This window comes from Thermochaetoides thermophila (assembly GCF_000221225.1).
Source record: "Thermochaetoides thermophila DSM 1495 unplaced genomic scaffold scf7180000011820, whole genome shotgun sequence".
In the NCBI taxonomy this organism is placed as follows: domain Eukaryota; kingdom Fungi; phylum Ascomycota; class Sordariomycetes; order Sordariales; family Chaetomiaceae; genus Thermochaetoides; species Thermochaetoides thermophila.
In genome coordinates, this window is record NW_006383036.1 from 567,568 (window position 1) to 582,248 (window position 14,681).

Consider the following 14,681-nt stretch of genomic DNA (forward strand, 5'->3'; position numbering starts at 1 on the left):
GCATCGGAGAGGAGGAAAATGAAGATCTTCGGCATCTACGATACCAGAGGTTACTGGTAAGGTATTCTAGGAGATCTGATGAGGTCAGAATTTTATCCGTACGCCCGTTTTTGAAGATCGCACCTTGAGTAGATAAACCAAGATCACAATACGAGACTTTTTATGTTTACTTCTTCAAAGGACCTATATTTCCCAGTTTCCTTCCGTTCATCCTCACCTTACCTACAACCCCTCTCGCACATCTGCAATCCCCTCTGCACGTTACACACATTAACATCCTACTGCTCACAGCTCACGCAGATCATTACGTCTTGTTCGACAAGTTAAGTTATACAGAACTTCTAGCTCTTACTATTAGACGCCTGTCTCCCTCCTGTGTCCTATCACCACCTCCTGTGTCTCCTCAACGAAAGTACCTTACATCCTCTTGCCCTTCGTAACCTCCCACACTCACTGTTCTTACCGGGTCGACTGTCAACATACCTGCCTGCTTCCCCTACCGAGCATAGAGGTATTACAAAAAAAAGCGCTACGATAGATAGGGTCCGATGCTGGTTTGCGTGACTCTGGAGTTAAGACAGACAACCCGTTGAAGTAAACAGGGCTCAGGACAGTAGAGGAGATATCACAGCTGAGTCGGATGAGACATGCGCGTGTAGCTCGGTTGATATCACCATGAGGCTTGCTGGCTTGGGGACTATATCGGGAATGGACAGGCGAGATGGATGATGAAGATGCTGCCTGGGCGTCAATCGATTTGCCGACTTACGTGCGCCATCTGGCTATCATTGAAGCAGGTTTACAGTTGAACTAGCTGTCAGCGTAGCATAAGACATACCAGGTTCTGTGCCCTGTTGGCAACGCTCCCATCAACCACGGGGACATTTTACAGGTAAGCTACCTTTGTAAGTCATCGGTCCATAGTCCATACTTCATAGGAACTATAACCACCTTAAAGTTGACGTTTGCAGGAACCTTTTCCCACAAACTCCCTCCCTCTCTCGTCATTGGCCCGTTCGACCGCCCATGAATCTCGAAATCCGGGGTTAATATTCCCTTCCCGTAACCTTACACACGGGCTTCCCATTCGTAGCTGATATACTTCCAGTCTAAGACACTTGGGGGCCGCTCGGTATCCAACTTTGGATATATATGCCATGATATAGGCCCTCAATAGAACTGCCGCGCGTCGACCGTTACCGGTATAATAATATAGAGAGGAGTTAACATCCTCATGTGCTGTGATGCATCCTTGTCTATGATATGCTGTTCGGGTTCGGATCCTCCCGACCCGGATATTCCCAGCCTTATCCTCCCCTCAAGCTTATGGTCTCCGACGGCTATAGTAGCCATGATGCTTAGAAGCTCACTTGGTAGGTAGTTTTGCTTTGATGAGATTGGTAATACAAACCATCAACCCTTCCTGGTTCGTGCGTTTCGAGCCATATAAATCCAGAAAGCTATGCGCCGCTGAAGAGCGTTGAAAATGGAGATTGGATGGGATGCGGAGAGGCTGAATGGGGGCTAAATCGGATAATATTGGAGTGAGGAGTCAATAGTGCTTGAGGAACGGTGGGGGGTTGAGAGGTGATTGGATTATTGAATGGTTACACAGGACAGTGAACAGTGATCGGGAGAACGTTGGGATATATGATTGGTATGGAGGGGTCTGAGAGGTGATAAATCGTAAGATCAAGGAGGCTAGCTGGATCATTGTTTTTTTTTTTTTTTACTCCGAGGGACGCTGGACAATACAAGCCAGGTGTCGAAAAATAGCGGGCTTCTTTCCTGGAGAGTTCCGCCATTGCACTAAGATGACAAACCCCCAGTGTGAAATGAGAATACCGTTTACTTTTGATAGACATAGAGTAAGGGTTGAACTGAGCTTGGATATGTAGCGAAGTTGTAGACCACTTCGCTACCTTAAGCCATGTCTTAGGGTAAACTTAACATCTCAGACTTTGTTGATTACATAAATGACACGCTTCAGGTCATAGAGATGGCGAAATAGAGCAGAAAGACAAAATGCAAGCAACATATAACCGTGAATCACGATTGATCACCTCATTAACCTCCATAAACTTCAACTCGCAAAGCAAACTAGATGGTGCCACTATCAATAGCCAAACGTTACTCTTAGATCTATCCATGCATACATGGATAAAGAAAACTGGTGCCTTAACACTGCAGCAAAGATCCTGGCTTCCACTCTGTTGTTGCTGTTGTGCTTTCTCTTTTGCTTATAATCACACTGTTAGTTGGTTAACATAAACATTTTATATGCGAAAGCCGACTACTCACCATTCTTGAGAGACTGCTGGCTGAGGACATTGTACACGAAACCTATATCTATTTCTTGAGGTAACTCTCTATATATTTGGTCATGGATACATACTATTGATCTGACACCACCTGAGATTCTGTGAGCTAGGCATCGCCTTTCCTCACCATCACAGCTAGGCCGGCCTGAACATTGAACATGTTAGGGGAGCTCGGGCGGAAGAGTCCCTTTGATATTGGAGGAAAGGATCAAGAGTGTGTGAGCTGTGTTCTCCCAGGTTATCCTCAACCCCGAAGAGTTCTTAGAACAGGGTTGATGAGATTGAACCTGGAGACGGAGTGCCTACCTAAACGACTTCTGGGTATCATGGACATAAAAAGCAAGGAACACATGGGCTGATTACCAGCACACTACAACATGATAAAGAACAGAGCAGAGACAGTCAGTAAAGGTTGCTTGCTACACACAAACTAGACACTACACGGTCACATTCACTTGGGCAGCAGACATCTTGCACGCCAATCATAAATCACTTGTTGTTCTAACCACAACTGTTGTCATCAATTCCCATCTACCTCCTCCTATTTATCTCCACTCAGCCATAAGCCTGCTCTCGAGGGTATATCATCCCCTTTTCAATAACACAAGTAGCAGGTAGTGGAGCAAGGAATTCATCACAGATATATCTGGATCATCTCTTTCGAGCCAGTTCAGTTAATCGGACCTAGATCCATAGATGGATCTCCCGAACTTGCCCTGTCCCGCCCCAAATCAAACTCTTCCCCTTTAACCAAAACCGTCAGGAAAACGCTCTTGGCTTAAGCCAAGAGATAGCTCATCTGCTTGACGCGTATCCAGACAGACGAGCCCAGAATCGAAGTCGCCGGTGAATGACTCAACAGGGGGAAGAGAAGGTCCAGACGTTATTCAAAAGGACACAGTATTCCTCCAGATAGTATAATCAATGGACTCTCCAAAAAAAAAGGAACAGTACCAGATCACGACCAACCCAAACCAAGCCGGGTTTCCAAAAGCCAGCCAACGCAACCATGTAACAAATAAAAACATAGAACAAGAAAGGAATATCGCTCAGGTATCTCTCCGCATCACGAACCAAACAAAAACGACATACAGAAGAATCCTCAAATTACCCCCCCTCTTTCTCTATATAGCTCATATCCATCTTCACCCGGTAGCATGCTCATCCCCAAACGGACTCCTCTCCCTACTTGGCCCCGCCCTACTCCCCATACTCGAATCCCTCTGCGACGCTCTCCTCGTCGCCTCCTCAATGACGGCACTCAAGCTCGCCGTGCTGGGCGTAGCCGAGTTCGGCGGCGGGTCTGAGAACGGGCCCTGGTCTTCGTTAAAGTCGACAGCGGGGGAATCGACAATAATGGTCGGGCAGGTGGAGTCACGGACCGTCGAGCCCGAGACGGTGGTAGGAGACTTCAGGATATCAACATCATCGGAGGAAGAGGCAGACAGCGAGGAGGAGGAGGGCTTCGTTGTGGGCTGGCGCGCTTGCTGGGTGATCTTCTTGACGCTGCCGACACGGACGACCATCGCACGAGCAGGTGTCGCGGTGTGGGTGTTGGCGTTGTTGAGGAAGGTCGAGCCAACGCTGAAGGTGGAGTTGGCGGGACTCGGGGGCCGGGCGATGGCGTACTTGTCGTAGTCGACGGCGGGGACGGGGGGCGTGGCGGAGCCGTCGTCCTTGTTGGAGTTGTTGGAACGGGCAGACCGCACGCTCACCATGGCCGGCTTGGCCCGCATGCCGGTCTGGGCCGGGGCGATGACGACATTTTTGCCGTAGATAGTCGAGGCCACGCTGGAGCGAGGAGCATATGAAGTACGGGCATAGGATGTGCGATCCGAGAAGGAGGACAGGCCCGAGTAGGTTGAGTCGCGCAGGTTCGCGGGAATGAAGAAGTGCTGGTCGTCGTTTGGGCTGCTGGCCGCCGAATGTGAGGCTGGGATCGGCGGCACTGGGGGCACGAGAACGGAGTCGTTGGCGGTGGCACGGTTGGTGACGCCAGGAATGTAGGCGATTTGGATGATGTTGGAGGCGCGGGTGAGCACAGTCGAGGCGATAGAGTGAACGGTATGGGTTGAGGCACGGTAATCGCGGCGTTGAGCGTAGGTCTTTTCACCACTGGGGCTCTCTTCTGCTTCCGCCTCCCAAGTTTCATCCTGCACGAGAGGCTGCCTGCGCGTCCTCACGCAGAACCTCCATACGAGATAGGTTATAATAGCAAGGGCAGCAAGGCCACCGACAACACCACCAACGATGGCACCAACATTCGCGCCGCTTTTTTGTGACGGTTGGGCTGGGATGGGCTCAATCGGAACGCAGGTGGCCCTAGGACACTCGAAGCAGTTGGTCGGGGTGATGAACTGGCATTGCGTGTTTCCTGTACATTCAGGGCAGACAAGTTGTACTGATGTGTCGCAGAGGACACACTTTGGTTCTTCGTCACGGGGATAAAGCGGCACTAGCATCAACATGTTAGCTCATCACATTGGCTTGTTGCCAGCGAGAAAATCTCAGGCATTTGGGGGTAACTCACTTGCCGCAGGATGTAATAATGCGGCCATAGTTGGACTATGGCGACCGAGACAGAGATATCCCTTACACCTGGTTCCTCCTGTTTTGCGGGCTGGAACCTAATGCTGATCCTCAGCTCAACGGCAGCGTTTCTGAAACGGTTGCCCAGTCAAAGCATCCACCCTGTCGATCAATGTCCGGCCGGTCTATATCGCTCTGACTCTATGCCTGCTCCCGCGAGCCGACAAAGATGCAGCGATGCAAGGATGCAGCGACCCGAACCAGCCGAGCTCGGCAGCGTTGTTGTTGCACGGGAGCCGGATAGAAAGGGACTGGGGGGACGAGTCGACGCGGATGAAAAACGACGCCGCTGGCGAAGTAGAGGCGGGTGAGTGCTGGCTCGGGGCGAAAAAAAAAAAAAAAGAGGATTCGACGAAGCGAAGCAGACGCAATGTTCGGTCGATCTATCGATCGGTTGAATCAATGCAATCAAGCCGCGACCAGAATCGAAGAAACGAGTGACGGAGGGCGCGAGGCTAGCTCGAGGAAAGAGAAAGAAGGAGAAAGAGAAGGTGAAGGGAAAAGGTAAGTCGGAGAATGAGAATGGAACGTGACGAGGAGCGCAAGCGTCGAGGGAATCAATCAATGGTTAATTGGGGATGAAAATGGAATGGAATCCAACGCAGCAGTGCCAGAGTCCCAGTGCAGTCCAAACCTAGAAGCCAGACAAACAAAATGCCAAAATGCCAGTGCGCCAGGACCCTGCTGTTCGCTTGTTACTTTGTAAAGGGATCGCAAGGATGTATCCTCGGCAGGCAGGGACGCAGGCGGCAAAGTGAAGTTTGCTGCTGGAAAAAAAATAAATAAAAGAATATAGAGCAGGTATATTGTTATCCGTCCTGCCAAAAAGACGGCAGCGGTTGAGATGGTTGAATGTGGGCAATGAGAACGAGAATTGAGAATTGATTGAGTGGATGGGGCATTTGCGGGCAGAGAATGGGAGCAGCGGAAACAGGCAACTGATGAGAGAGGGCCCTGGGCCCAGCGACCCCAGGCTGTGAAGGGACTTTGATGAGATGAGCCCAGCGGGAGCCAGCCCGGGGCCATCCAACTAATCAGAAGGCAGAAAAAGGCCCAGCATCGTCTCCGCTCTTGGTGCTGCTGTGGTGCGGGCATGGTGCTGTGCGCGGCCGGGCCATGCCAGCCCACAGCGCCCACCAACTTGCTGCCGTGCTCTCCTCTTCCCTTTCCAGGGGCAGGGCCAGCTGGCGTAGATGGAAAACGGCGCGAACCCTAGGCTTTTTGGGACGTGAAAAGGGCTGGCCCCACTCCTCCCATTTTGGCGAAACAGCAGCCCAGGGCCATGCTGCGCTATGATTGGTCAAAATGTCCAAAGCCTTGGTGGGGCCAGCCAGGGCTCCGTTTGTGGCACGGCGGGTCAATTTCCCTGGAGGGGGGGAATGCCACCTCGCAATCTGCCAGAGCCCTGCTGCAGGCGATGTTGCTGCGGTCGTCTTGTCCCAATGCCGCCTTTGCCAACGCGCGGCCCGTTTGCATCTCCAATGCCTGTTGTGGAATTGCAACGGGGTGTGTCCAGCGCGTTGTGTTTTTTGATCCTCCGCGAAAAAAAAAAAAAAAAAAAGAACGCGATCACCCGTCAGGTCCCGTTCGTTTCTGCCGGGCTGCTGGGCCGATATCTGCACGCTCTGCCCAAGCCCGCACGTGTTTTAGAGTTTCACCTGGGCGCCATCAGCACGATCCCTCAATCGATGCTTTTGCACCGCCGTCGTGATGGATCACATCGATACACCATATTTAGCTGAATGACAGTACGACTGACATAAGACGAACAGCCAGCAAGGCAACAAATTTGTCAGGGCAGCGACGAATGCTATGCTACTCTGCGGCACTCAAATACTTCGTCTTGAAAATGTGACGGGTGCTTTCAAATTTCAACTTTCTTTATCACCATGGCGTCCTGTAGCTTGCCAGTGTTGCCGCGGGTCCGGATGCTTTTGCATGCAGTGCATTGTGCTGCCAACGACATGCAGCACCAGCAAGCAGCCTGCACTTCCGACTGTTGCAGGCCTTCCGATGCATGCCGATTCCGAGAAGAAGCACCATCACTGACTTTGAAGGGTGTGACCTACGGGCAAAAGATAAGGCTTTGTTTGGACCTTCCAACGACGTTAACTTCGAGTAATCGAGTCGCCTTACTTTTGACACCTAGTGTTCAACGTCTGATCTATGGAGTAGATTGAGATTGGGCATTACCAGGCATAACGAGCTTTGCCCCCTTGGCGATGGCCGTTTGACTTTGAGAACAGCGTCTTCGCCTCTCTTAAACCGAAGCCGTCTTTTTGAGCTGTATTAAAAGCAGCGAGGTATGAAGACGGAAGCTTTTTTTTTTTCTTGCCGCAACACAACAACTTCTCAGCATTTCATGGCAGGTCCTGGCCGTTTTGCGATGAATATGGGGAACTTTGGATGTTGACCCCTGGCCTTGAAGGACTTCTAGAACGGATCGCCGTCGAACGGCATGAGATCACCAAGTTTGTGATACTCCCAGCATCCGTGGTGGTCAAACATCACAGCAGAAGGTGCACATGGTAGGGCAGAGCCCAGGCAGAGCCACGTCTGTGTGCTCGGATGTTGGTGCGGTAGGGACTGTGTGCTCTGACACAGCAGCGAGCAGCGAGCATCGGGACTTTCGAGCTATCTGCGGACATCTTCAGGTTGCAGGATCACTCTAGGTTTTGGAAGAGCCATCACAACAAATGTAATCTTCTCAGGTAGGTAGCTGGTATGTGACCGGCGGGGGAGGGTCCGAACAGCGCTCGGGTTGGTAACAACCTCCGGCCGTTTTCGCCGGCGATCGAACGGAGCCCCTCCTCACGGCGCACTGCGGCAGCAGCAACCATCCTGGATCCATTCCGCATTCTCATTTCAGCCCCTCCATCCACCATCATGGGCTAGTAGAGTTCCATGAATCAACTCAACGCCCAAGCCGTATATCAAGGCCTACCCAGCAGGCCCGCTGTGGCTGGGACTATGGACTATAAAAGAGGGAAGATCACACGTTACTGTAACCATCACAACTGCGATGTGCACCCTGGTGTCCTCTGAGCTCGAGTGCGGAGGACTAAAAAAACAGGAAAAGGCTGATAAGTCTTTACCTTTGTTCTTTTCAAGACTGCATGACGAAAATGCGCGCCGAGGCCCAAGTGGGCAGCAACCCGATTCCTTCTCCTGCTCTTCGAACGAGTCAGGACTTTCAAAAGCTCAAAAGAAGGTTGGCTGGGTCTCCATCGCGCATCTGCATACCGGACTCAGCCTCACGGTGGCGCCAGCACTGCACACGCATGGCATGGCAACTCCACCATCAGCAGCAGCCACTGCGAAAAAAAAGGTCGATGTTTACTCGTGCACGCTGCACAGAGAACGACGCAAGAAGCACCCACGCGTTTGGCTCCACAGTAAGACGTGATCTTGGCGGAGCCCCTACTGAGAAGTAGTAATCTGCTTCTGGGCCCTTCTCGACCGGGACCCTGAATCGAGGGCCAATCGGGAGGTTGAAATATGTGAAGTGTATCCCGGAAGAAGTTTCGTAAGGTGTTGTGAAGTTGTTGTGAAGTAGATGTCAGTGCTTTTGGAGAAAGGCAAGGATGGAAGTTCTTCCAGACATTTTGCTTAGAGGTCGGTAAAACGGCAAAATGGTCATGGAGGACGATGCAAAGTTTCTTGGACGACCGGAATGCGGTGTGCTCCCCGTCCACAGCTTGTCAGCTGTCCCCTCCGCTTTGCATGCCTTTGTACGGTATTGAGGTGTAAGAGAGACGGAGCTCAGGTGCTGGTCGGGTCGGTGTGCTTATACAAGCTCTTCTGAGTGGCCAACTCCCTCTGACTAGCAGCAAGAAGGCTATTTGACCACCTTCGTGGCCTGTTATGAATGCTGGATATCAACCAGCATGAGCATGATACCCATGTGGATAGTTCCGGGCTATGGCTGTATAAATGAAACTGTGGAGACTCGGTATGGACGAATATTGTTTCAGACATCTGGATGCTCTGGGTTACGCGGAGCTCTGGAAAACGGTGAGACACCTCGGGACAAGGTAGAAGTAAGAGCAAAAAGAGCTTTGAGTTTCTCAAGTCCTAAAGAAACCCACTGGGCAGTTGGTATGCGCTGTCTGACTGTTGGTTGAGAGATGAGACAGTGCATGTGCATGTAATGGCTCAATGTCATTGGAACGTTGTCAATCAACCAGCACTGGGCAGCCTCTCGGAGGCAAGAGATTGAGAGCATCAGCTTCAACATTGGGCTCCATCTGGAATGATACGACGGATCGCCAGAGGCAAAAGAGGCGCAAAGGGGGGCGTCGGATCTTTAAAATCTTTACTTCGTATGTCTAAGATCTGAATAATCTCACAGATGCCTATTTTTGCCCTGCCTTAGGGAAGTTATGCTCCCTGGCCTTCGTGTTTGCCCGTCATCAACCCTGGGCATTTTAAGACAGGATCCCCACTGAAACCGAGACGGAACCGTGGATCTGGAGCGTTCCTAAGGCGAAAGCCAAGGGCGACCCAGCAATGCTTGGCGCCCAAGAGCCCAACTCGCCGAAGCTCTAAAAAAATCACCTAAACACAGAAACCATTCGTACAACACAGCAAGCTTGGAGCAAAGAAGCGAACTGAATCGAGCAGCAAGACGTCTGAATCCTGAACGGTGGGCTGCCCGTGGCCAAGCAGTATCCGAGCCATTTCGCAGTCGCGGCCATCCCTGGGCTAGCAGCGCAGGCAGTGAGCAGCACCGGACGACAGTGGAGCCCTCTTCTGGCATCCCTGTCGCTCAGCCACACCCTGGGCACTGGGGCCTGGGGCCTGTATGGACCTCTCGACTTTCTCATTCATAACAAGTCGGGGCAGTCTCCTGAGCTGAACTTTTTTTTTCGAACACCATTTTTGGAGAAAGGAGTCCTCCATCATCTCCTTATCCTCTATTGTTATCATCACCAGGCCAGTTTTTTGGGCTCTGACCGGCATCGTCAAAGGCGACGCTGGTGTGACTTTTTTGTTGTTGGCGATCTTGGCCCGCCGCCGCACTGGTGCATTACAGCGACCTGGAACCTGAGTTCTGAGCTCCCCCACCATCCATCTATCCATCCATCCATCCATCCATCCATCCAGCGAAACTCCAGACCGAAGAGACCAGACTAGACCCAACTCTTGTGGACTCTAACTGTGGCCCAGTCCCAGTGTTTGTGCCTTTACTTCTTTGTTGTAGGTGCAGACCTCTGCAAACTCCGGTTCGCATTTGATACACGGCTGCGGCTAGTTGGCCAGGCTGAAACGTGGGATCGGGTGCCCAGCAGCAGAAGAAAAAAAAAAAAAAACAACACACAACAGCCCAGTTAGACGAAACGAGATTGGACCTGACTTTTGCTGCTGGATCGTGGACGGCTTTGCTGACCCAACATTTGTCCCCCTTCCAGGCCGACAGAGCATCCATTGCTCATTCCCGACGACTGCTCCATCCCTCACGAACATAATAGACTTGACGACGACGACGACGACGACGACGACGACGACGATTACGACTAGACCGAACTTCGAGGGAAACTTTTCAGCGACACCGACCCCCCGACTGCTGTCTACCTGCTCGACACCACATCTTCCTCGCCTTGAAGCGAGTCGTCCGTCAACATGGCTTACCACGGCCAAGGAGACGGCTACGGCCACCAGCTACAGGATCTCCCACCACAACACGGCCAGGTGAGCTTGAAGAGGATTCGGCCTTGAAGGAGACTGCCAGAAAAGGTTGCTAACAACCGGCAAAATAGCACGAAGATGATGTGCAAGCTTCCCTTCTCAACCAGAACCAGCCCTACGACCACGACCGCCTAGGCGCCCACACACCGCCAGACCGCCCTATGTCAGCATACAGCCTTACCGAGACTTATGCTCCCGGCGCGGTGCCCGCCCGTGGTCCTGGTGCTCCTGGTGCCAGTCCGGCCCCCGCGCCGGGCGGCTACGGCCCGGACCCGGGTTACTACCAGCAGGGCGCCGACCCCTACCGCATGTCGACCGTTGATCCCGAGGAGAGCTGGCTGCGCCGCCAGCAGCCCAATGTAGCCCCCGGCGGTGGTCTGAAGCGCTATGCCACCCGTAAGGTCAAGCTCGTGCAAGGCCGTGTCCTGAGTATCGACTACCCCGTCCCCAGCGCCATCCGGAACGCCGTCCAGCAAAAGTACCTTGACCCGGAGGGCAACAACGAGGAGTTCTTCAAGATGCGTTATACTGCGGCCACCTGCGACCCGAACGACTTCACCCTCAAGAACGGTTACGACTTGCGGCCGCGCATGTATAACCGCCACACCGAGCTGCTGATCGCCATCACCTACTACAACGAAGACAAGGTGCTGCTTTCACGCACGCTGCACGGTGTCATGCAGAACATCCGAGATATTGTCAACCTGAAGAAGTCGTCCTTCTGGAACCGCGGTGGCCCGGCCTGGCAGAAGATCGTCGTGTGCATGATCTTTGACGGTCTCGAAAAGGCCGACAAGAACGTGCTCGACGTGCTGGCCACCATTGGTGTGTACCAGGATGGTGTCATCAAGAAGGCCGTCGACGGCCAGGAGACCGTTGCCCACATCTTCGAGTACACGACGCAGCTGTCGGTCACACCGAACCATCAGCTCATCCGCCCGATCGACGACAGCCCGTCGACGCTGCCGCCTGTGCAAATGATTTTCTGCCTGAAGCAGAAGAACAGCAAGAAGATCAACTCGCACCGCTGGCTGTTCAATGCCTTTGGTCGCATCCTCAACCCCGAGGTGTGCATTCTGCTCGACGCCGGCACTAAGCCCGGCCCGCGCTCGCTGCTCGCCCTGTGGGAGGCCTTCTACAACGACAAGGATTTGGGCGGTGCTTGTGGTGAAATCCACGCCATGCTTGGCAAGGGCGGCAAGAAGCTGCTCAACCCGCTGGTTGCGGTGCAGAACTTCGAGTACAAGATTTCCAACATCTTGGACAAGCCTCTGGAGAGCGCCTTCGGTTACGTTAGCGTGTTGCCGGGTGCCTTCTCGGCCTACCGGTTCCGCGCCATCATGGGCCGGCCGCTTGAGCAGTACTTCCACGGTGACCACACCCTGTCCAAGATCCTCGGCAAGAAGGGTATCGAGGGCATGAACATCTTCAAGAAGAACATGTTCTTGGCCGAGGACCGCATTCTCTGCTTCGAGCTTGTCGCCAAGGCTGGTCAGAAGTGGCATCTGAGCTATGTTAAGGCGGCTAAGGGTGAGACTGATGTGCCCGAGGGTGCTCCCGAGTTCATCAGCCAGCGTCGTCGTTGGCTCAACGGTTCGTTCGCCGCCTCGCTCTACTCGCTCATGCACTTCGGCCGCATGTACAAGAGCGGCCACAACATTGTGCGCATGATCTTTTTCCACGTCCAGCTCATCTACAACGTCCTCAACGTCATCTTCACCTGGTTCTCGCTCGCTTCCTACTGGCTTACTACCTCCGTCATCATGGACCTCGTCGGCACGCCTGTTCCCGCTTCATCCAACTCGGCTGAGCATCACGGCTGGCCCTTCGGTGACGTCGTCACCCCGTTCTTCAACGCCGTCCTCAAGTATGTGTACCTGGCTTTTGTGATCTTACAGTTCATTCTTGCCCTGGGTAACCGCCCCAAGGGCTCGAAGTGGAGCTACATTACGTCCTTCATCGTCTTCGCCATCATCCAGGGCTACATCATTATCCTGTCCATCTACCTGGTCGTGCGCGCCTTCCAAACTCCTATCGAGGACCAGATCAACTTGGACAATGCGGGCGACGCGTTACAGTCGCTATTTGCGGGCGACGGCGCAGCCGGTGTCATTCTGCTTGCCCTCATCACCATCTACGGCCTCTACTTCCTCGCCTCTTTCCTGTACCTCGACCCGTGGCACATGTTCCACTCCTTCCCGCACTACATGCTGCTCATGTCGACGTACATCAACATTCTGATGGTGTATGCCTTCAACAACTGGCACGACGTGTCGTGGGGTACGAAGGGTGCCGACAAGAATGACGCGATCCCGTCGGTCACGACGACCAAGGGCGAGAAGGAGAATGAAAAAGTGATTGAGGAAATTGAGAAGCCTCAGGAGGATATCGACCAGCTGTTTGAGCAGACCGTGCGGAGGGCTTTGGCTCCGTTCAAGGAGGAGGAGAAGCCCGAGTTTAAGGAGCTCGAGGATGAATATAAGAGCTTCCGTACGATGCTGGTGGTGAGCTGGCTGTTTTCGAATTGTTTGCTGTCGGTCATTATCACGAGCGACAACTTTAATTCGTTTGGTATTGGGGTGAGTACTCTTCCCGATTTAAAACTGTTGAAACCTGAGTCGGGGACTAACGAGGGAAACAGCAAAACCCGTCGCAACGCACGGCTTGGTTCTTCAAGTTCCTGCTGTTTGCCACGGCCGGCCTTTCGCTCGTCCGCTTCATTGGTTTCCTGTGGTTCCTGGGCAAGACTGGTATAATGTGCTGCTTTGCCCGGCGCTAAACCCAGAAAGTATCCGAGAGCTGGACGATGGGAGTGGGTTGGAGGAGAAAGGGAGAGGGAAATGGCAATTGGTTGGATGGAGGAAGGGAAGGGAGAATGTATGTCTGGAAAGAAAACTGAGAGGACAAGCCATGCAAGGCAAACAGGCAAGCGATGGGTTTTCATCATATCGGCAAACGTCGTTTCTTCTCTATCTACCTATCCTACCTTACCTCTCTCTCGATCTCTCTCCACGTCTATGTCCATCGCCATCATTTCTAACAATCATGCATGCTAATACGTAACCTTTTAAGTACCTAACTGGGGAACGTTCTACTACTGCTTTATGTAGGTGGATGTTGGCTGGTTCTGCAGTACAGTACAGGATAACAGGATACCTACCTACTTACACGCATCTCCTGTCAGCTTCTTCTTTTTTTTTTTTTTCCGTCGTGAGGAGAGCAGGGCAAAACAAAATTAGTGAGATAGTGAATGGATCATAGGTCTCGGGTTTAATAATCTCTTTCTCCTTTTTTTGTGTCCCTTAAGTTTTGGTCGTTGCTCTTTTCTAAGACTACTTGACGTGGGTAATATAGGGCAAGCTTTGCTGGGGGTTCATGGCAAACTTGTCCTCCAATATTATGGTGAGTTTGATGGGGACATTTCTCTTCAGAGATTCGAGTCTAAGCAGGCAAATATGTGTGTTAAACCTGAAAAATTCAAGGGGTCGTCGAGCTCCCTGGACCCAGGCGATATGACGGCTTGTCTTTCGGAAATGAACTTGTACTACCCTTGTCCTCAGGTGGCTAAGTCCCTAAGTCCCTATGAATGGATCAAAAAATTGAGGGAAAAGAGCCTAGCCATATACAAGCACCAGAAAAATCTTATTGTCGAGGTTGTCCTCACTGTTCAGGAGTCGACTTGGTCAACATCAGGAGGGAAAAGTGAGGACTTAGGGAGGGAGTTTTCTCCGCTATCGTCCATCTATCTGCCCGGTATCTGTAAATGAGAGAGAATCAGTTACATCATACTCTACCATGATAGCAAACTCCTCAATGCCACATCATATGATTACAATCATGAAACGCAAAACCTCACAAAGTTTTCCAATCCCCATTCTGTTTCGCCTTGTCGTCATGTCTTGGCATCGTCAGCCTGGGGCCGATCGAGCATAGTAGGTTTAGCAACACCAAACAGTGTCCCGCCACATAGGGACTCCACGGGGGCTGGCTTGGCGTGCCCGCTTTGCTTGGCTGCCTGCTTAGCTTGGCTTGCCTGCCGCTCCCCTCGGTCGGCCAGTGACTTCAGGGACGGACGTTGGGCGC

The 14,681-nt window shown here is 52.4% G+C and overlaps 2 protein-coding genes across 2 annotated transcripts; one reads left to right on the forward strand and one right to left on the reverse strand.

Annotated features, from left to right (window-relative positions):
* Positions 1 to 3,466: 3,466 nt before the first annotated feature.
* On the reverse strand, positions 3,467 to 4,879 carry CTHT_0051650 (uncharacterized protein; the record flags this gene model as incomplete). Its single annotated transcript, XM_006695443.1, has 2 exons — positions 3,467 to 4,776; positions 4,852 to 4,879. The coding sequence occupies 2 exons, from the start codon at positions 4,877 to 4,879 to the stop codon at positions 3,467 to 3,469; spliced, it is 1,338 nt and encodes a 445-aa protein (XP_006695506.1).
* A 5,653-nt stretch (positions 4,880 to 10,532) lies between these two features.
* Positions 10,533 to 13,377, forward strand: CTHT_0051660 (chitin synthase-like protein; the record flags this gene model as incomplete). Its single annotated transcript, XM_006695444.1, has 3 exons — positions 10,533 to 10,601; positions 10,670 to 13,177; positions 13,240 to 13,377. The coding sequence occupies 3 exons, from the start codon at positions 10,533 to 10,535 to the stop codon at positions 13,375 to 13,377; spliced, it is 2,715 nt and encodes a 904-aa protein (XP_006695507.1).
* Positions 13,378 to 14,681: the final 1,304 nt, after the last annotated feature.